Below are 23,404 nucleotides of genomic sequence, written 5' to 3'. Positions count from 1 at the left end.
CACTTGTCAGCACTAATGTTAATTATTTGTCAACACTGTCAGATGTCAACCTCGTTAGACTTTTAAATAAAATGAAAAAAAAAAAATGTTTCCAATTGTTTCAAAAAAATGTTCTTCCAATTTTGCATGATGTTTTGTCCCATGTCTCAAGAATGATTGGTAAGACAAGCTTGTTAATACTTGATAAGAGACTAGGTAAATAATAAGCAACAGCTTCTTTTCATTAATACATACATATATTAATTGCAGGAATGCCTGATATATAAAATCTTCTCTCTTTTTTTTATATACTTTTGCTTTCACTGCCAGAATGCCGGAAATATTTCCCTTTTACATGTATTCATCTTCATTTTCCTTATCTTGGACAACGACTTTCGTGCTTTTGGCGATTGTATCACCTTAAGAGGGAGGGCTAGGATATCTTAAACAGCATATTTCTCATAGCACAGTTGCCTAATATAGTTCAACCTGCGCGTTGAAGTTCCGACACCCGAGCGCTCTGACATACGTAAAGCGGACAACTTTACGGCTGTTTTTAACATCGTGTTTGACTTGGAATACCACATGTCTTTTAACCCTGCAACGTCTTGTGCGGTACCACAAGTCACTGACTTCCTACGCACTGCGTTGGGCTCGTAGCTAGCTGCATTCCACCCTTTGAGTCTCGCCCCTAATTTAGACCTGCCACTCTGTAGGATTCGAGTAACGGACATGGTCATAGTCTAGGCTCGGCTACATCGACAGGGGCACGGTGTTTCCACGGGACACATTCCCAGCATGGAAATTACCAAGCAGGTAAGACACTGGTGTGAAATGTGCCTGATAGATTTGGCTATGTGAAGTAGTCACGCTATTGGTGTAAGTACTGGGGCCGTGTCAAATGTCACAGTACCCTTACTGCTCCTAAAAGTTAACGTTGCCCTTTACTAGTTTGCTCTCAAGGGGTAGACTAGTTCCCACTGATACATGCACGAGTTCGTTAATACGTGTATCTGACATGGGATTAGATGACAGGTTGCTGGCCTAATGATATTGTCTCTTGGACAGGTAGCATCTCAAGATGAACTCCCCAAGACCGACACAGGTAGCCATTTCACACATAACATTGTAATTTCATAACATATGTTCATCAAGAAATTGTAAGTAGGACACTGGCTAAACCATTTCATTGGTTAGAGGTTATTGCTCTCTGAACTCTAAACGCTTGGTTTGGATATCACCAGTATTTGCCACAAGTAGGCTACTCCATGTTACGCAAATGTAGCACCCCATCTTCTGACATTCTGCTCAGCCACTGATCCTGATGCAGAGGTGTACATGAACTTCATGAAGAAGCACTGTTGTTATGATGCCATGCCAACAAGTTGTAAACTGGTCATATTTGACACCACGCTACAGGTGAGCATTGCATGGTTCAGACCTCTTACCACCCCCTTAAGTCGCTAAGCAAATACAATGTTTATAATATTTTCATACAGTTAAGACATACTATACACGAAAACATCGCCTAGACACATCTCCTGCAGTATCTTAGATTAAATAGTGTGATAACTCTGTAGTGCAGGCCCATAAAAATGTGATGTATTGTTGATATTTTTGTTCGCAGGTGAAGAAGGCCTTCTTTGCTCTGGTGGAAAATGGCTTAAGGGCCGCTCCGCTTTGGGACAACAAGTTGCAAAGATTTGTGGGTAGGCTAAATGTCTCTTTATGTGCCAGTGGACAAACATGTTTTAATGGCAGAGTTGTGTCCATATCTGTGTATCTATGAACTCTCATTTCTTTCTTTCTCTCATTCTTGACAGGCATGCTCACCATCACAGATTTTATCAATATTCTTCATCGCTACTACACATCTCCGATGGTATGCGCCTCGTTCTACCATGCATGTGGCCGAAGTGGTGTGCAGTGACATTTGAAACCATTGCAAACAGGAAAACCTGGCATTTTGCTTTTGAATTTGAGACTAAGTTGAAAATGTCCAACACAGTGTTTTGTATCAGTGGAAAACAATAGGTGGTTAAGGAACTAAGAGAAAAAGGTTGCATAATGCATTGTGGACAGACACAACAAATGTGGTAATGTTGGTTGCTGTCTCTTGTAGGTTCAGATCTATGAGCTGGAGGAACACAAAATTGAGACTTGGAGAGGTGATTCATCTCAAAGTAAATGACCCGGAGATACTAACATCTGTTCTCACCCATGTTTTGGATTTATTGTGTTGTGTCACTGTGAATGGCGGGAACGGCCTATTTTTAGAACGCATTAGCGAGTCATGTGTTACACCAAACAACCATTTACCTTTGGAGACGAAGAGCTTTTGTTTTTTGCTTCCTCACATTGTGTTACACCATATTTAATTTGCTTGCTTAATGCATTAAGTATAATGTGTCAAAGCCACAGTGGGGAATTTTCCCATGCTAAGTACTGTGGCGAGCTAGCCCAGGAGGATGGAAGCGGACTCAAAGGTCTCAGGTTTAAAGGCAAGTCCCGTGCCCCATACATGGCACGACCTCAGGAAATGCCGCTTTATTAGCGCAACTCCTGTGCCCCATACTCTGCATGACCACTGGAGTGCCAAAGAACACACTCAGAACAAGATACAAAAGGTACAGTACGTTTTATACACACACATGACTTAGGCATAAGACACGAAGGAAATGATAACAGTAATGCACCCCAACATTAGACACAATAAAAGAGAGATAAACTGGCACACCCCCTTGCACGTTTCAGTACGGCATCTCATCAGTCAATGGATATTTTATGTTCAGAGTAACTTTGGGGAATCCCATGCCAACCATGCCCCTAGTGTCTCACTGTGTAATTGTCTCGTTTGTCTCCTCATCAGATGTTTTTCTTCAGGGCTGTAACCGCTGTCTCATCAGTATCACCCCTGATGCCAGGTACGGTCCAGCTCAGTGGCATGGCCTCTTAATAGCAGGACTCCATAGAGTGACTTGTCTTTATCTTTGGCAATGAGTAGCATAAAATGCTATGTTGATTGACTGTCTTTCTGTGTAGTATTGGAGGTCAGATAGCTGAGATGACAATGACTCTAGCCTGTGGTCTGTTGTTAACTGGGTTGTGGTTGGCAGACAATGAAAGTGATTGCCAGTCTCACCTCCTCTCCCTGTAGTCTCTTTGATGCCATCTACTCCCTTCTGAAGCACAAAATCCACAGACTACCAGTCATTGACCCAAAGTCAGGAAGTGTGCTACACATTCTGACCCACAAGCGCATCCTCAAGTTCCTTCACATATTTGTAAGAACTGTATTTAACATTTCTTGGACCGAATTACAGTTACAATGCTTTTTTTTCTGATTTGATGTTGGAGGCATTTTATTTTTCCTGTCACATAGGGAGCTATGATACCAAAGCCTCAGTTCTTGCAGAAAACCATAGAGGAGGTTGGCATTGGGACTTTCAAAGACATTGCCACCGTGCAAGACACTGCCACACTATATGATGCCTTATCTGTGTTTGTGGAGCGGAGGGTGTCTGCTCTACCAGTCGTTGACAGCAAAGGTATGCTAAAGCCTGACCTTTTATCTGGCCTTCTGAACATATTACCTGGCAGATGTCCAGAGTTATTTCTGTTCAGTATAGAAGAACTGGGGAGTGGTTTGCGCCAAGTTACATATAACATACATTTATAAGCATACGTTTTGGATGAAGTTTAGGAAACTCACACAGTTGTTGAAGAAGGTGTTTGATTTACGAATGTAATGTTTGTCTCTGTTCAGGAAAGGTTGTGGCTCTGTACTCCAGATTCGACGTGATTGTAAGTAAAATAGAATAGGGGACTTTTGTGTTTCATCAGTTGGATTTGTAAGCATAATCAAAATCAGCTTATTCATTATGCAAAAATTAAGCATATCCACAAGGTGGTGCTTTATTTAAGCAATAAGCCCCAAGAGGCCGTGCTTTGCGCTGATTTTAGAACAGGTAAGGGAGTTGTTAGGCACGACGCGAAGCGGAGTGCCGTTAAACCCCCTTACCCAGGGCCGGAGTGGGGTCACTTTTCAGCCCGGGAATTTCAGGCCCAAGACCGACCCACTTTTTCCATGGTAGTGGAAATTGGATAAATGAAGCCACAGTTCAGCTCTTACTATCCTGTAGTTTCTTTTTATTAATACCATGGTTCAACAAATAATGTAAAGGTTAAATAATAATCCATTCAAGCTAAGAAGTTAATGAAAAATATTTCACAATTCCACAAGGATAGGTTGATAAATTAGCAGAAAGCAGAAATAAATGAATAAAGCATTTGAAACATATCCAACTCTTCAACAAGGAGGCATATTGAACTAATGTTTACAGTTCAACTCACAGTACAGTATAGTTACATTGTGAATAGCACCAACAGCATCTACACTACAGCATCAGTAACCACCTGTGCAATGCACTGGTTTCAGCCACTTTATCTACTGTATAACTGTGTCGTTGCTTATAGACATGAGGATTTCCTTCTCTGTGCACATTAACATGAAAGCCTCCAAGTTGTCCGGACTCAATGAGCTTCGTAGCCTATTCTTCACAAATGTTAAGGTTGAGAAGCTTCTCTCACTTGAAATCTGTGTGATGGACAAAGTCAACAGAAACTTTGTCCAAAGCTAACCCAATGACATGATAAGCATCTGTGAGGATGTTGTACTGTGAGAGTATTACGTGGACACAAATGCACAGTTTTGCAGGAGGAACAGGTCCTGCTTTCAAGCTCCATCTCTGATTCTTCCATATATGGTAGTCCGCCACTATCCTCCTGACTTTCCTGTGCCACCTCACTACATGCCCTGATAGTATAACCTTCAAGAAAGGACCTTTTCAGTCTCTCCCAATGGTATGCCAAGCTAGACAGCTCAGTTTGTAATGTGCTAACAGTAGCTCTGTCATCTAACGTAAGCAGACATTTGCTGATTTCCTGGAGTGCTGAGTTAGGGAGCCCATTTATCTTTATTTCAGGAAAGTTTTTAGTTTTTTCTGAAATCCTCCTATCCATGCTACCTGCCACAGTGTCCAGAACAACATTATGGACATTCACCTCAAAGGCAGCATCAGATGAGGCTACTGGTTCATCATCTAAAATCTCCCCTGGCATTCTTTTCTTTCATCAAGTACTGTCATATACTGCTCTTTCTTACATTAAATACCTTGAATTCATATGGTTTACTCTGTTATCGAATTCATATGGTTTACTCTGTTATCCTCTCTACCTGTACGTGTAATCATGGCCTCCTCATTGCAAATTTCGGGCTCATCATTTTTAGCAGGAGTCATTTTACTGCATACACAGATCAAGTTTGAGTTTTTGCATAATATTTGCGAATCTATGGATCGCCATATATTGGGTCTAAAAAGGCTAATTTAATATTTTGCTTGCGAATAGGTTGACAATGCTGCTGCAACGATATTAACCAACGCTACAACGTATAGTTACGTTGCTTATCATTAGGCCTATGTCTCTCTTTACCAGTTGCCACTTGTGTTTGTCCTCTTGGAAATAAATCGGTAAGGGCAGCATTTGGCAGCATCCTCCTCCAAAGACTTTCTTTTTTTCAGCCCCTCCTGGCCTTTACCTCCCATCCATCCTCCCTGCCTCGTATCGTTGCGGTAGGGCCGGCCCAGCCTATCTGAGAAAACTTTTTTGGAAAAGACGTGCTATGGACCCAACCAACTGTATTCGGGAGGGGAGAACTTCCTCGCATGGTAAAACCCATGCAGAGGCTGCTGTGTCATAATGCACAACGTGTGTAGCCTACTTTAAGAGAAGATGGACTAACGTGACAAAAATAAATAGCCTAAATAATAATAATAATAATTACAAATTAAATTCTCGACCGGCCCAGAAGTGAAGCGGCCCATCGGGAATTCTCCCGATTCTCCCGATTACCCACCCCGGGCCTGCCCTTACCTGTTCTAAAATCAGCGCAAAGCACGGACTCGCGGGGCTTATTGCTTTTCTAAACCTGTTACTACACATATTTGATATGGTTTCATAAATAAAGACAATTCAATTTAAGAAACAATAGTTTAATGATAAACCGTCATTCTTCCGCCACTAAAAAGTATAGTTCCTAAATAAATCGTTGCCACGCAACCCTTGAAGCAACGCAACAGCCAGATGGAACACTGGGTATGAAATGCGCTATATGAATGCCTTGCCATTCGCTGCGCAGTAATATGGAATGTAATCAGGTCAAATTGTAAGGTAATGCTGGATTTTACAACGGCTTTTAGCCAATCACAATCAAGGATTTGAACAATCAGGTTTAGAATATTGTATAAAGTACAGGGAATATATTTGTCAGTGTTCAGAAACCCCCATCCTTAGAGAATTTGTCAGAAAAGCTATTCTGTGTGGGTTGTATCTAGGCTCATACTCAAAATGAATGAATGAAAGATAATGTTTTCATATTCATGCAGTTAAATACATTTCACAATATCTACCTTTAGGTATCTTGCAGTGTTACTTTTAATGAAAGCTGTTGTAGCAATGGACAGTTTTCTATATGTGTTTGTGTATTGCTCTCTCTCTCTCTCTCTCTCTCTCTCTGCATTCACCGTGTTGCACTTGTATAGAATCTTGCCGCACAGAAGTCCTACAACAACCTCAACATGACCATGCGGGAGGCTGTGCAGAGGCGAACGTGTTTTACTGAGGGCGTCATCAAATGCCACGGCCAAGAGACCCTTGAGACTGTCATTGATAGAATCGTCAAAGCAGAGGTTGGCCATGCCAGAACAACCCAACTTTTATTATAGTTCACTCAGTGAAAAGTTCAACACATTGGATGTTTGTGAAGTTGAACACACTTGATGTTGTCTCTTTAGGCCTGTAACTCTCTTTCTGTGCAGGTGCATCGCTTGGTGCTGGTGGACAGAGAGGATGTGGTGAAGGGCATAATCTCTCTCTCTGACCTGCTTCAGGCCATGGTCTTAACCCCGGCAGGTATTGATGCTCTTTTCTCGTAACCTCTGGTTGGAAATTGTCCGTCCTGCAACCTCCACCTAACTGCCCCTCCCCTGTCGCAGGTAGGCTCCCCTACCCCAAAGTCCCTTCTTCTTAGAATAGAATAGAATATATTTATTTGTCATTGCACAAGTGCAACGAAATTGAGGTGGCAGCTCTCAGACTTCAGTGCTATTGAAAAATAAAAAACAAAAACAATACAAATATATACAATATAACTATACAAATTTACACTATGAATACTCAGCTTAAGTAAAAACAAGTTTAACAAAAAAAAGACATATTACACATCAAAGAGACAAATACAGGTTAGTTTTGTGCATTGTTAAGTGCTATGATGGCTCTTGGATAGAAGCTGTTTCTCAGCCTGTCTGTTTTTGCTTATCCCCCTTGAGCTTGTTCCCAGTCTGTGGCACGTGTAAATCACTGGTGTCCTTTTCCCTCTCTGTTTTTCTGAACATTTCCTATTGGAGATCACTGTTTGTTTTTGTATGCAACTAGTTGTAGGTCTGTTGGCAGTTCAATGAAAGTTAACCTTTTTATAAAACTGTAATGAATTGGAGATTATAAAGACTATAGTCTAAGAGTAGTGAACAGGTTTGTGAATCAATACAACAAACAATACAGTATATTGAACATCATCATTGCTAAACATTACAAGGTGCATTCCTGGCTTTTCCCAGGTTTTGACTGGCAATGAATTCATTTTTTTCTCAACTGGTTGGTCCAGGTGCAAGAATAAAGACATCCTTATGTTGCACGAATGATGGAAACTCAAACAGCAAAATCCCCTCACACAGCAGAATTAGATGTATTATAAGCCTCACTGACCTACAACGTCTGCCAAGTCTCCTACAGCCATTTTCCCCCAGTGAAGAAAAAGTAAACACTTTGGCCATGTTGCTTTTCTCAACTGTCATCCAACCCTTGTTTGTTTACCCATTTTCTGAAGCGGAACTTTCCTGTAAAGGTTGTCGCATTACTAGAAATGGTAGGGAAGTCTCCTCAGGCTTGCCTTGTAGCATGTAATCGCTATCAAAATACTTTAATATCTGAAATATGCATTCATTGTCAAATTACCTTAATGTCATGGCTCTGTAAATTGAAGGTACTCATTCATTTATTCATTGGTGTTCTGTTTCATATTTTAGAGATTACCTGCAAGTAAGACAAGTCAACCTTTTGACCTGATTCATGATTGAAGGAAGAAAATGTGATGTGCTCTCAAGATAATTCCAAGAAATCGATTAAGTGTTTTTGTGTGCTTTTGTTTGTTCACCTTCTTTCCTTAATACTGAAAAAAAAAAAAAACTAACAAAAGCATTAATCTGTCAAGACCCAAAAGACAAGTAAGGGATAATGTATATTCTGCCGGTCTGTATAGGAAAATAAAGCCAGACACGGCGAACAGGAGGTCCCTAGGTCTTTTTTCGTCCTGAAGGGATTTATTTTCTTGTACTGACCGGCGGACTGCAGATTATCCGCCTTTAATACGGTAACTTGTTAAAACGATAAAAGTTTTTGCAACATTCTGAGGGGCTGTATAATAAGACAAGATAATTACCCTCAAATAATTTCAGAGCTGATCACTATAAACAATCATGTACATGTGCTTGTCACTGGCTGTAGGCTACAGTTGATCAAATTGATTTCATGATTACCCTGTGTCGTATGCGATATTGATGTGCAGCAACATGTTTTTATAATAAATATTTTTCTAAAAGATTTCGTCAGCCTGTTTCCTATTTGCAGAATGAAACACATTGTATAGCCTACTCGGTGTTACTGAATCCCTGTGAGGAATGTTTGGCAGCTACGGAGCCCCTAAAGGGACATGAGAGAGAGAGAAAAAAAAAAAAGGTTCGGGTGCGCACCTGAAAGTTTCGCGTTCGCACCTGAAACTTTCAGGTGAGCACGCAAAACTTTTAGGTGCGCACCTAAAAGTTTTCTGGTGCGCACCTGAAAATTTCAGGTGCGCACCAGAACGTTTTCTTGTGTGCATTCCCATATGAAAATGTCAGTACAGGAGTTAACTCGTTTGTATTTTGACCTGGGATTGCATTATAAAGACATAGCTACTTTGCTTGCAACTCGTCATGGTTATGTTGTGTCTGAAAGACACTTAAAAAGAATTTTGAGGTCATGTAGTCTGTTTCGGCGCAGGGGATACACTGCTTTGGATCGTGTTGTCAGTTTCATTGAAGAATGGCTGCAAACATCTGGCCAGCTCTGTGGGTATAGGTGGATGTACACAAAATGCAAGGAGAGTGGATTACGCGTCAAGAAAGAAGAGGTTCGTTTTATTCTAAAAGAACTTGACCCAAGGGGTGTGGAACTTAGAAGAAGAAGACGGCTCCATCGCCGTAACTATTTTGCAAAAGGGCCCAATTATATTTGGCACTTCGACTCCTATGATAAACTGAAACCATTCGGTATCTGTATTAACGGCTGTATTGATGGCTTTTCTCGAAAGATTATCTGGATGAATGCATTCTCTACTAGTAGTGACCCAAAAATCATTGGAGGCTACTACATGGCGGCAGTACAGAAATTCGGTGGCTGTCCAAGGATTGTAAGAGGTGACCGTGGAACAGAGAATGTTAAAGTCAGAGACTTTCAACGTTTTCTCCGACGCAACATTCACGACACCTCTGGCATTGACAGCTACATCGAAGGGGCAAGCACAGCTAATCAGCGCATAGAGAGTTGGTGGGGCTTCCTCAGAAGGGAATCAATGGAATTCTTCATCGCTCTCTTTACTGACCTGAAGGACCGTGGTTTGTTCGGTGGTACATATTTGGACAGAAGTCTTATTCAGTTCAGCTTCATGGGTATCATTCAGGTAAGAAACAACAAAAAGCACGCACATCCCAAATTCGCAATGTCTCCAGACTAAAGAGTGAAAACATGAGAAAAAGGAAAAGTCTGCACACCAGCCACAGCTCCAGAGCAATAATGTTTTATATCAGCGAATAACGTTTCAGGTCGAAGACCCTTCTTTAGACTTGAGATAGGGGAAAGTACAACCTCTAATTATACCCACATGATGGGTCACCTGATTTACCATGTGACATGAAAAAGTGTAGGTAAATAAATAGTATTAAAGAAATAATAATAAATATCTAGATCATTATACACGTTACAATGCACACTATATAAAAAAGAGGAGAACAATATGCACAAGAATGTTAACACAATCACATGAAAACACATCAGGCATAAACAACCATCATACAGTCATGTAACCCTATGTATCAGGTAAGATCATAATGTTGGTAAACCTTAATCTTCAATGGTGGCCCACATTCTTTTTAAACATTCTCCAAGTAGCAGACACTGAATTGGTGTGAATACTGTAAAGGACTCATGTCTCTTTGTGTCCACTAGTCTTAATTACTGTCATCCATGTGGTGTCCTACAATAATCATTCATAATAGAAGCGAAAATGGCTTTAACTTTTTGTTCATGGAAGCGCACCGGTCTGCTGGTCCTTTTCACCAGACGTCAGGTCCAGAGCTGTCCACGGTGCTGACATGGCAAAATCTCTGCTCTTCGACATTTTGTTTATTTATTATACATTTTTTGTAACTTCATAAAAACACTTTTTTATTTCAAGTCATCTGTCCGACACGAGAACAACAAACTGCGTGTTATTTTCTACTTTCTAATATATCTACAATTTTTTCCAGGACGAATTAGATGAGACCATCCATGTGTGGGATTCACATGTCATCAGACCTTCAAAGAATGACAGGGTACCCAGTGGTCGACCCCGAATTATGTATATGTTTCCAGAACTCTACTCAGGTGATGACTGCATTTCCCCAGTGGACAGAGCTGATGTACAGTTGTGTCACAGTAACTGCACATTTCGACCAGCTGTGCCATGTGACACAGATATCTATGACCTCTGCAACATTCTGATGGTGGAGTCACAGCTTCATCTTCCAACTGATGCATATCAAGCAGTGGATTTGTACCTGCATTTGAGGAATGAGATAAGATCTGCTCTCTAATGTGAAATGAAACACATTTGTAGCCATGTAACTAAAGTGATCTGATGCTTTATTCACTGACCATTACAATGATCTAACAAAGCACAGACATGAAAGAGAAACATACTCTTTTTTGAACATTATTCTGTTAACAGTGACTGTCTGTATGAGGCACCAGCCATAAGTAGCCATTTAAAATGTTACTGTGTCATCCTTTTTGAAATAAACAATTGCATAAGATAAACAAATGCACAAAACATGAACATGTTAACAATATCAACATTGTATATGCCTGAAAAGTTAAGATTTGAATGAACAATAAAATGTTTCAACTGTAGATCTGTATAAACAGCTTGCTTCAGACAAATGGTACAACAACCTCAGAAGAAGAGGGACATTTAAGGTCCCTACATTATATACGCTGAAAAAGGGATGTTAACATAAAGTATGAGGGCAGGCCTTTCTGACTCATCAAAATTATTGAATTTAAACTGTCGTTTGGACTTAAGCTTCATTTTCAAAGTCTTAACAGTAAAGCAACAAAACCAAAAATGTCAAAACTGTTTGTCTCTGTTATGTGTTAATGAAGCACAATGTTTTTTGGGTTAAGATATGAATGAACAATACAATGTTTTAAATGTAGATCAACCTCAGAAGAAGAGGGACATGTGTAAGTCCCTTACATTCACTATACAATATCCATTGTAAAGCAGTCACCAGACAGGACATTGTCAAACTCCTTACGAAACTCAGGGTATGAGCTGTAGGTGCACGGTAACTCAAGAACTGCTCCACATGTGTGTGCTACAGGTCTGCGACTTAATCCACACAATCTATTAAAAGTTACTTCAATTGTGTCTTTGCAAAGCACAGTGGATCCTGTGCAGAAGCGCAAGAAGATCTCCAGCTTTCTTTGGTCAATGTTTCTCACGTACCGCAGCAGGCTTTCAGGTGATGGCTGTATCATCTGGACCACTTTTTTGTTAGTTGGCCTCTTCGATTCATAAAGCCCCATTATGCTGCCTTTGGTTATGAGTGTTGGCACATAACTGTGAATAATGTTGTGGAAACAGTCAATTATGAACTTCGGCTCTTGAAGAAGAGCTTTGTGGGCCATTGTCAAAATGGCTGCCCGTAAGCTGTCTTTAGAGGGCATGCAGTGTGAGCCCATTCTTGAGAAAACGTCAAGTAAGTCCTCCTCAACAGTTTCATCAATGTTGCCCTGCAGTGCTTTTTCAAGTGATGCACGCTCGTTCTCTGAAAGAAATCTGCCAAATGACAAAATCAACAGCTCGTCATCCACTGAAGTAAGTCCTTGACAACAGGCAAGAACAAAAGCGGGTGACAGTCTGACTGGTATGATTTTGTGGTCCAGGTATCCTTTCAACCACACTCTTCCAAGAGCTTCCCATTTCTTCTCAGAATAGTTTGGTTGTAGTCTGGGTACTCGTTCATCTTCCCCCTCACACTGTTCCAAGAAATTTTCCCAGAATGCGGAATATGCCTCTCTTGATACCCCATCACTGTCCACAGCTTTCTCATTTGTGAATTCCATTTTTAAATGAGCAGTGAGTACCTTTGGATCCATAAAGACATCAAGGACATCATCAACTATGTTTACCCGTCTCAATTTCACAAGTAGTTCTTTTTCAGATGGGTATTGTGATGCTGGAAGACTGCTTGATGATACAGGCCCATCATTCAATGTAGAGTGCTGCAATATAAGAAGAAAGAAAGAAAGAAAGAAATCAGGTGTGATTATAGATTGATTAATCCATTTGTGAGCAGAACATGACTCAACACCTTTGACAATCAATATATGAATTAGCATGCAAAATGCTGATTATGTTGTGGTTCTAGATTTGTTGCTTTTCTGTTTTATATGACATGGCATGGACTATCCGTGTTTTTTAATGTTTGGATGAAAACTTTCTCAAAGAGTTTTGGATGATAAAATATGTTTTTGTACGTTTGTAGACAGAATAACTGAGGAAAAAAAAGAATCAGTAATTGCAGAAATGTTTTGCTGCACTATAACTTAGACCTTTAATATACCTGCTGAGGGTCCAAGTCATCTGGATTCCAGGGAAGGGTGGAGTCTTGATCAGCATAATCATCACCAAAATTGGGTCCAAAATGTACTTCAGTGTCCTCAAGAGACGCTTCGATGGCAAAGGCAAGAGGGGAATCCAACTCATCACTTAACATCTGGTCTGTGTCTTGATTTGAAATAGGGATCAAATACTCAGCTTCAGATCCATGTCTGCTTGTTGATTGCTGAGTATGACTGTCAGGATCATCAGAAGATAGTTGATACAGCAACTCTGTGTCACTCATCTCAGGAGTTGCAGGTCTTGGTCTTGATTCAATGACTGGTTTGGTTCGCTGTAGATATGAAAAACAAACAAACAATCATATAATTATGACCTTATTTTTGCAGCTTTTTGGTATATGAGGAAATTAGGAGAGTACTACTGCTCCACAAAATGACCAGAGAGCATTTTAGACATGTCCATGTTCTGTTATGATCTTTTGGTTTTGATACCTCATGATATTTTAATAAATGAATGGTTTCATTTTGAAACAGTGGGCTTGATGCTTCCCATTGAATACGTTGTGCTATTTCAACTGCCCCTTCAGTAACTTCATCCTATTTATTCTGTTTGCAGTCCACAGCTGGAGCAGCTGCAGCATCACAGGGCAGCTGATACATGCCTCCAAACTGAGAAACATGCTGATGTGTGCCTTAATGCATTCACGGTGCTGACTGACATAGCTTCATTAACAAGATCGGCCAGGATTTGATGATATTAATTATTTATTTATTAATATTCAGTTCTCCCTACATCTATACAGGTCAGTTGGTGCAGTTTCCAGATTTACAGTTAAATTATTTAAAGACAGACTTTATGGATCAATTTAGACCTGCATGCTAGTCCACAATCTCCAAATGATAGGCCTATCACAAATGTGTCAAAACAAAAATTGAAAGACAAATAAAAAATGACCTTGTTTGGCCTCTCAGTGGGCTCGGAGTCCGATGACTCGTCCGAGATGAGTGTTACATCTTTCGCCTTGGAGCTTGCGTAAACCCGTAACATTCTTAATTTAGTCTGGTCGTATAGCTCGCCCACTGTTACTTCAGGGGATACTATGACGTGACTATAATCACGAATGTCAAAGTCAAAGTCTTCCACCGGTCCTTTGGACGAATGACCATTTGGGAAAAAAAGGTCTTTGCCTGTCTGCAGCAGGTCACCCATAGTTATGGACTTTTGGACAGATAGATGCCGTGTTCCACCTCCATTTCTGGTCCGGATTTGGTGGTAAGTGCCACTCTCAAAGTTGAGCCATCCAATCTCAACCCGCCGGGTGACTTTGACGGCAAATGTATTGCCAGCACCGCGTTCGGTGCTGATTTTGCCAGCAGAGCTTTTCCGTCCTTCCTCTAACCTGTGTCTCAGGTTTCGCACGAGAGCAGACCTCACTGTCTCTGTTCCTGCTCGGTTTTGCTTTGTTACAGCTTTCTGACTGCAAAATGCTTTTATTGCAAGTCGGTCCCCATATCTTGTAAAATATTGTCCCAATTCATCGTCTGTCATAACACCGATGACGTTGATATCGATCTGTAAAAAGACAGGCAAGCATTAAAAACGTTTGAAATAGCAAACAAGGTAGAGAGAACTAGGAATGCTGTAGCCTACAATACATGTATTTATATTGTTCTGGTGAACATTAACTAGTAAACTTGAGTTCAATATAAAGGGATGTGGCCGTCTAGGGGCATTGGTCAGAATGCTCACACCAAAGATGTTTTTTTTAGGAGATTTATTCCAAGCAGATGGGTAACATCAATAAAGAGTATATTCCCTGTGTGAGAGTGTGATAATGTGTGTGTGTGTGTGTGTGTGTGTGTGTGTGTGTGTGTGTGTGGATTTGTGTCAGAGGATATATATGTGTGGTAGGTGTGTGTGTGTGATTCTGCAGGAGAGAATGAAAAGATAGGCAAACATTATCCATGTGCTAAATACAGGAGCATCTTAATAAATTAGAATATCATCAAAAAGTTGATTTATTTCAGTAATTCGATTCAAAAAGTGAAACTCATATATCATATATTCATTACACACAGACTGAAATTTTTCAAGTGTTTATTTATTTTAATTCTGAGGATTATAACTGACAGCTAATGAAAACCTCAAATTCAGTATCTCAAAAAATTTGAATATTACCGAAGACCAATCAAAAACAGATATGTTGGACTATTGAAAAGTATGAACATGTACAGCACTCAATACTTGGTTGGGGCTGTTTTTTTTTTTACTGAACAGGCGCCAGTACCTGGTTTTAGGACCATGGTATCCCTGTGCTTGATTGACGCCTGTCCTCAAGAAGAGGAAGATGCGAGACACCAGACTCAACAATGCAAACAATCTGAAGGCAACTATCAGTGCAACTTGGGCTTCCATAACACCTCAGCAGTGCCAGAGACTGATCGCCTCCAAGCCAAGCTGCATTGCTGCACAAATTCATGTAAAAGGAGCCCTGACCAAGTAGGCCTATGCTGTACATGTTCATACTTTTCAGTAGTCCAACATTTCTGTGTTTCGATTGGTCTTAGGTAATATTCAAATTTTCTGAGATACTGAATTTGGGGTTTTCATTAGCTGTCAGTTATAATCATCAAAATTAAAAGAAAGAAACACTTGAAATATATCAGTCTGTGTGAAATGAATCTACATAATATATGAGTTTTACTTTTTGAATAGAATTACTGAAATAAAACAACTTTTTGATGATATTCTAATTTATTGAGATGCACCTGTACAATTAGCAGGAGCTACCACATGGACATGAGCACAAGCCTACACATGTCTGCAGCATGTTACAATAGGAACTTAGCTTAGCTGAACATAGCATATCAATGCAATGCACATTAATATTAGCACTACTGTTTATTTGACAAGTGAGTACAGCATAATTCGGTACACCTTTCACGTAGGTATATACAGTGATAATAAAGGCACTACTTCACATTCACATTCAGAAGGAAATGTACCCTAACATCTCTAAGTGGCCAGGTCAACAATTAACCCATGATCATTTCAATCGCGGTAAAAAAGCCCCCGCGAATCGCGTGCCTCACGCTTACAAAGTTTCTGAATTATTTCAAAACACTACACAAACATAACACAGTTACTCACTTGTTACTGAACGCACACAAGGTTGGAAATACACACCAAACACGCTTGGACTCTAACAAACAATTAAACACAGTCACTTAACGGCAGCTCTCTCCAGAAAATGTCCACAGTTCGCGGCAGTGCTGCGTGCTGGTTTGGAGGCAAGCAATATGACTAAACTAAAGTCGCCCTTTGTTACATCTATATTCATATCTAAAATGCACATTTATATTTACCTTATCGTCTTTTAATTGGTTGATTACATTATTTGGTATATTCCGGCCTTTTAGGAAAGTGGACAAGTCATCTTCCTCTGCCATATTGCCCGAGGCAGTCGCACGCAGATTCAGCTCCCGTGTCTATGGAAGTTTCAGGTGCGCACCTGAAAGTTTCGCGTGCTCACCTGAAAAGTTTCAGGTGCGCACCAGAAAAGTTTTGTGTCCTCACCTGAAAATTTCTGGCGCGCACGCAAAACTTTCAGGTGCGCACCTGAATTTTTTTTTTTTTTTCATGTCCCTTTAGGGGCTCCGTAAATTTTACCATTTTATCGACTAATTTTGTTTCTTGACATGCAAGCGCTGAAAATGCATATATTTTTTGGACCCGGAAGTCGAAATCGCGGATTGACCAATAGCAGCTTGGTCCTTGAGCGTGGCCGATGAGCCAGAAAATGGAGATAAACATACCTCCACTGTGGTTTGTTCAACTTGTTTGAACCGAATTTATGCGCGTTAGTTGGTGCGCCAGTATAATCGGTCCGTCTGGAACTCTTCCAGTGAGAAACGTTCCGCGGTGCAAAAATAGATACAATTAAAATGCGTCAATTTTTTTAACGCGTTCATTTTTGTGTAATTAATCAATCTTTATTAACGCGTTAAAGTCCCGGCCCTAATTGTGCTACAATCATTTTTATTCCATGTGTCAGGCAAATTGGTGGATCCAAATGTTATTAAAAAACAAACATATATGATGTAATTTCTTTGTAATCATCAAAAATAATGTTAAGTGTATGGGTATTTTTCCCAGTAGGCCACTGACTGGTCGATACGTGCGATCCATTGAGTGGGCTGCGCGCCGTGTATTGAGTAGGCCGGTCTGACAGTAACTCCCAGGCCACTTTTTCCCCCCAGTCCGCCCCTGCCCATGCTTCAAGTCTCAAGATCTGACTCATGTGTTACGTTAACATACATTGCATTATTTTGCTCATTGCACTCTTGTTTTGCACATTCCTGCATAGACTGCATAGCTCCTCCTTTCCATATTTCATATTCTGTAAATACTTATTTTTTTTTTTTTTTTTACTTTTATATATTGTTTTTGTTATGTTCTGTAGTACTTATTATGTTTTATGTTTATTGTCTGCACCACTATACCAAAGCAAATTCCTGGTAGGCTTGAACTTACTTACAATTCTTATTCTGATGTGTGGTCGACATTCTTTGGCCGTCATTATTGTAAGGCAGAAGGTACTCCCTTTAACACACGACGCCACCCCTTTAATGCTCCCTGGCTACACCATAGACATAAGAAGACCAATTTCAATCTTGGTAAGTTTATGCAGATCTTCATAATAGGCTAGCTAACTAACTATCTATCTGGCTAAGGAACAGCACAACGTTAATCACTACATTTACAAACATTTACAAATTGATGTGTGTTAGTTTCGCTTACTGAGTTCACTGTTGTTTTAAGGTGAGTGAAATTCATGATAATTCTTTCTATCATGTCTTAGCGCTGGTTCGCAGTTAACGTTAGTTTGAAGTTAGTGATGCTAAATTGTGTTATCAGTACCCTTGCAACAGCATGGTGTGATGTAAGTTATCCATTTCCGCGAAGTCTGGAGAGTATGTGTGATAAGTACTCTAAGGAAAACATTTATTTTAGTAAATGGTGAGGTTGTGATCTATTAGCTAACCGTGGAGACATAAGAGTACAGGAGTCTTCCTGGCTAGTTAGCTGGCTAGCTGAGGGTCTGTCTATGTGTTAACTTTAAAGGTGTTGTCAACTGTGATTCTTTGTCATTCAGCATATTATAAAGCCTCAGGCAATACTTCCTTTAGTAAAGAGGACGCACTACTTTGATATTATATGTACGGTTGTCTGCTACACCACTAAAACGGCCTAGTTAGATGAATAGCTAGCGTTATCGCTAGCTTTCTAATGTTATGTTCAGGTGTGACGTTATAGCTAACGTAATCTTAGCTTGTTAAGGTGTGCTATTTAGATAGCCAGTACCGTTAGAATGTTTTCCCTAAAACAAGAACTTGAGAAACTGAACGAACTGAAGGCCATCTGCCCTGCCAGCGGCTGTCAAATGACGTTAACTTATTTTTTATTTTTTTCCTCCTCAGACGAAATGCTGATCTAAAGGATAATGTACGCTATTCAAATATTGCAGAAACCTTGAGATGAAGATAACCCCTGGATTGACAGGTGAAATACTGTTGATTGAAATACGATTGAAATAATTTCTGTCGTTAGAAGAATCACGTCCATCTCTAATGCAACATTTTAGGAGCTTGAAGCAGTTGCTATTTTATGTCTGGTCATTTAAATCGATTTGCTTTTAGAGCTTTAAATCAATGGGCCTTTGCATGACTGATTCCAAATCCCCTTTTGTGTCTTTATCATACAAGTCTCATTTTGGGTGCAGCACTACTTGCCTTGCAATTGTATTTTCAGCACTTTAGGTCAGATGACTCGTGCCATATACAGGCTACATAGATCATCACTGGCAAACAAATGCCATGTGCCCATGTCCCTTGTCTGAAAACTTGCAAGGATGAAGTCCTTGCTTCTGAATGGCCTTCCCACTGAAATGTGAGGGTGATGAAAGAACCAGGGGCATTCAGGAATGTTTTTTGTGATCTCAAAATACCAGTAGAGTAAGAGGAAGTGTGATTGCCTGCCCTTTGTTCTGGACAGAGAGGAAAATCTGCTGAGGGAAGCAATGAAGAGCATATCAGCTGCTGTTAAATGCCTCCTCAGCTACAATAGCCAGTGTGGGGAAAAATACTTTCCCTCTTCAGTTTTCAGCTAGCATAAGTTTGAACAAACCTGTGGAAATACTTCTCAGCATTTTTGGACATTATTAAAGTGGAATACCAAATACCTTCACGGGCAACCCAAGAGTGCTTATTATCACAGTAGCTTAACTTCAAGTAGAGTGATTTTTCAAAAGCCTTTGCCAAGCAAAAAAAAATACAGAGTTTGAAGAGGCAGGCAGGCAGAGCTGAAAAAAAGTCTTGTGGAGGGTGCCATTACTGAGAATGCACTTCTGTCTCATCTGTTTAGTTCTCCATTGTCTTACTCTGCCTTAAAGCATGCACTGTGAAGCTGTTTGAAAATAGAGTAGGCTGAATGTTTTTGTACACCCACAAGCCGAATCTGAAAACTAGTCATGTACTAAGGTTGCTTACAACATGTAGTTACACAAAACATGTCTCATTTAAAGGTAGAATCAGTGATTGTAATCCAATACTCTTTATCAAATTCAGCTAATTGCTCCTCATGGTTATCTAGTTGTTGGTTCTGTGTGTCTGTGCTCAAAAAACTTCAGTGTTCAGGATGTAACAGTGGTAGGGATGAAATTGAATTGGCTGTTGACCTCAAATGTCAACAGCCTTTCTACAGAATTGCAGACTGTACCTTTGACACAGTATACTGGTGGTGAGCCTTATGAGTCAAATGCCCAGCAGCTGTCAGCAGGCAGACTAAGATCACTTATGAGCACAACTCTTAACTAGTTAACATACGGGCAGAATTTGTAGTTTACAATATTTTCTGATAACATGCTGCATTTTGACTAAATTCCTTGTGCTGGTTTTTCAATCAACGCTAGTGTACCCACAAGCTGTGTCTTCTGTCACATTTGTCCTTTTGTCCTCTTGGTTTCCAGAGAGCCCCCACTGGAGCGTATGCTGTTGTTGAGCGCCTGTGGGAGCTGCTAGCATGCCGTGCTGGCCTCCGCTCAGTAGGGGGCCCTGTAGCTGCTGAGAAACGAGCCAGAGAGAGGAGCCTGTGGAGGGGGTCCAGGGGGCAGGGGAGGGGCCAGGCATGGAAGACTTCACCACGCGAACCTACGGGACCAGCGGCATGGACAACAGACCTCTGTTCGGAGAGACCTCCGCCAGGGTAGGCAGTACACACACACACACACACACACACACACACACACACACACACAGGCACTGAGCCTTGTAGAACATATAATGTGCACAATGTATCTTCTCCATATGCATGCAAGTCTTGGTGTGTCCTCTACAGTCACATATACACATAATAGCCACTATGATATGCATGTCTATACCTTTAATCTTGTAGGCCTGTGAAGCAGGTTGAGTACATGAGCGTGTCTTTCATAGGACCGTTTCAAAAAGGTTATTACATCTGAATAACACAGACCAGCAGATGTCTACAGCAGGATGTGACTCGGCACTTTGAACAGGGCATGACTGAGCAAATGGGTTGTCTAACTCCGTCAACCCTCTTTGTTTCCTTCCAGGACAGAATCATCAATTTGGTTGTCGGCCTGCTGACGACACTACTTGTGCTGGTAAGTACAGATTTGTTTGCACAGTTTCTCTTGGTCCTTTTTATACATGAATATGTATGTTAGGTGAGCTTTAGCCAGTCTGTGTGTGTACAGCACGACAGAATCTATGTTGGTTTAGTGAGTTTATGGCCACAATCGCAGGAACATCTTTATGCAATGATTATTTGTGTGAGTGTGTGTGTATGCCATTCACTGTCATTTCCTGGTCACCTCTGATTACAGGTCACCGTTATCAGCTCCTTTGTGGTCCCCCTGCCTCCCAAACCGATAAACATCTTCTTTGCAGTATGTGTCCTGCTTCTGTGTGGGGCTGCCATGGTGCTGGTGAGCAAATTTACAATACCCCTCACTTTCACACACACTGATTCATGAATATGAGCTGCTTGTCAGCATAGACCAATTCAACTTGCTCTTACACTACTCTGCACAGCAGTCACACCTTGGCCCAGGAATGAGCTTGCTGCAGCAGATGAAATGATTAGATCAAAATAAGACTAGTGAACTGATGTACTGGAGGATTGGGGTCCCTATACGATCACATCACCCACCTCATGTTGGAGTCTCTTTCCCCTCATCCTTCTTGCCTCCTCCTTCCTCCAGATCTTCTGGTACCGGCAGGGGGACCTGGAGCCCAAGTTCCGTAAGCTGATCTATTACATGCTGAGCTCCATCGCCCTGCTGTGCATCTGTGCCAACCTCTACTTCCACGACGTGGGCCGAGTCAAGCCCGCCTCTGCCTTATGAACCTCGCCCCCACAGAGTGCCACTGCACTTGGATTGTTCCCAAACCCCCCGCCACGGAATACCCTCCCCAAACTGGGACTCTAGAATGGGATCTAGAGTTGGGGCCAAAACAAAAAGGGCTTCCATGAGGGGTTTAGGAGGCCAGTTAGCCTTTTGACATTCATTCTGAAAAGGACTTTTTTTTATATACATATAAGAACACACTGTATGTTAGCTAATTATGCAAATGAATGACAAACTGTAGCACTATGGGACTGATGCTGCTGCTTGTAGACAGATGCCAGATCAACTGACAGCCACAATACTCAGTTTAAAAGCCATGTCCATTATGTCAGCAAACCTTTTATACATTCAAAACTGAAAATGTATGCAAATGTACATTCCAGACTGAGATTAGTTTGCCAATTCTCTTTTTTTTATGAAGCTAAATACATTCCCCAAATCAAAGCACTTGTGGGGAGGTGTAACACAGCCTCACACAGAATGCCACTGATTGTTTGACCACAACCACATCACTCAGTCTTGACTAGAAGAGGCTTGGTGATAATTGTCTTGTCAGGCATTGAAAATGTAATTTTCTTTTTTCAGCAATAAATGGAAAAAAGTGAAAACCTATTGTCAGTGGATGTCTCTCAGATGACTATATTGAACTGCTTCATCAGTATCTAGGCTGAGAGAGTGAAACTATTATATTTGTTTTTTTATTGCATTAACCATGCTTGCCTGTATTCTAATAACGTGCCTTAAAATTACCTAAAGGCAGATGGGTTTGTTGTTGGTATTTCTGTCATGTCTGAGCTAAATAAAATATCCCCAGCTGACGGCAACAGCAGATGAGATGTGGTTTGCCAACTCTTGACAAGACAAATGAAGCACCGGAGGCCTTTCTGAAGTCTCATGTCTTCTTTCAGACAAGACATTGCTTCAGTCCACTGTCAATCTGACACACTCCATAAAACCAATCCGTCCAATCCGCAATCTACAGCAGCTAGAAATAGGGATAATGGCTAGTCTGTGGAGCTGGATGCTGTGATCCCAAAATGCAAATGCACCAAGTGTGGGCTTAGTGGAAAAAATGTCCTGTCTAAGTCTACAGTGTATGTTCTAGATTGAATGAGTATGAACACCATATAGTAATCTTAATATATATATATATATGTATAGTATAACCATGAGAGACTACCTCTACATGGTTTGTATCAATGTCCAATTAATATTTCCCCATGGTAGTCTCCAGTCGTATGTATTAATAGATGTATGGCCACGCATGACTACCGCTTGTATGGAATAATGGGTGTAATGTATGGCCAGATTAGAAAGGTTCTGCTTCATCAGTCATGCCACTGAGGTCACTCACTACCATGACAACACACATACTGCAGGGCTTTAATAAATAAACATACACTCATGCCAAAGAGAGAAGCTGGACACGCACGCACACACACACATCCATTGGAAATTTAAACGCCAACGCTTCACTTTTTGTCTCTGCTGTTCCACTCACAACCTTTTAAATCAAATATACCTGATGAAAGATATTTACAAAAAATAATCTACCTACATCTTTGTACATCCACAGTAAACCGTAGCAGACCAGTAATTTGCTAGATTATACGCACAAACAAACAGTTGGCCTAGCACTAACCTGCTAATTATAATGCTTTGTGTTTGTGTGAGAATTAGGTGGCTACAAGTGTGCAATATGTGTGTGAGGTCTGCTATGCTTGAGGACCAGTCTATGGAGTGCTGTGTGTGTGTGTGTGTGTGTGTGTGTGTGTGTGTGTGTGTGTGTGTGTGTAAACCAATGATGAGGCTGTGAGTTGTGTGCAAAGATGTGTTCATAAGGTGAGGTGAACCAGTGCATCATGGAGACCGGAGTTTAAGAGAGCATCTTCCACTGTACTGCAATGCGGCATCTGGTTTGTGTTTGTGTGTCAGTATGTGGTTGAATGTTT

General features: G+C 40.8%; 3 protein-coding genes across 9 annotated transcripts in view; 2 read left to right on the top strand and 1 right to left on the bottom strand.

The window, feature by feature from the left end:
- Nucleotides 1–505: 505 nt before the first annotated feature.
- prkag3a (protein kinase, AMP-activated, gamma 3a non-catalytic subunit) lies at nt 506–8,695 on the top strand. Of its 6 annotated transcripts, none has more exons than XR_013968572.1 (13): nt 506–795; nt 1,052–1,084; nt 1,292–1,398; nt 1,607–1,688; nt 1,803–1,861; nt 2,102–2,162; nt 2,849–2,903; nt 3,137–3,263; nt 3,362–3,527; nt 3,746–3,783; nt 6,582–6,728; nt 6,858–7,034; nt 8,124–8,695. XR_013968572.1 is itself a non-coding variant. In XM_080834830.1 (13 exons), exons 1-13 carry the CDS (start codon nt 778–780, stop codon nt 8,138–8,140), a joined length of 1,035 nt encoding a protein of 344 aa, XP_080690956.1. In that variant the 5' UTR covers nt 506–777; the 3' UTR covers nt 8,141–8,695. The 6 variants fall into 6 exon arrangements, 1 of the variants encoding a protein (XP_080690956.1); XR_013968573.1 differs by having other exon boundaries at nt 1,048–1,084; XR_013968574.1 differs by having other exon boundaries at nt 1,048–1,084; nt 1,265–1,398; nt 2,102–2,147.
- Nucleotides 8,696–20,188: 11,493 nt separating this feature from the next.
- tmem243b (transmembrane protein 243, mitochondrial b) lies at nt 20,189–22,060 on the top strand. The gene is made up of 4 exons (XM_080834238.1): nt 20,189–20,284; nt 20,655–20,705; nt 20,928–21,029; nt 21,306–22,060. The coding sequence occupies exons 1-4, from the start codon at nt 20,207–20,209 to the stop codon at nt 21,447–21,449; spliced, it is 375 nt and encodes a 124-aa protein (XP_080690364.1). The 5' UTR covers nt 20,189–20,206; the 3' UTR covers nt 21,450–22,060.
- Nucleotides 22,061–22,909: 849 nt separating this feature from the next.
- Nucleotides 22,910–23,404, bottom strand: part of dmtf1 (cyclin D binding myb-like transcription factor 1) — a 9,999-nt gene continuing 9,504 nt past the window's right edge. For both annotated transcript variants that reach the window (XM_080833823.1, XM_080833824.1), the window contains exon 17: nt 22,910–23,404. This exon is cut by the window's right edge and continues 186 nt beyond it. The gene's annotated coding sequence lies outside the window, so the exon portion shown is untranslated.

The sequence above is a fragment of the Sprattus sprattus genome (genome assembly GCF_963457725.1).
Source record: "Sprattus sprattus genome assembly, chromosome: 3".
NCBI classification, from domain to species: domain Eukaryota; kingdom Metazoa; phylum Chordata; class Actinopteri; order Clupeiformes; family Clupeidae; genus Sprattus; species Sprattus sprattus.
The sequence above is the reverse complement of the archived record's forward strand: the minus strand, read 5'-3'. Positions and strand labels throughout refer to the sequence as shown.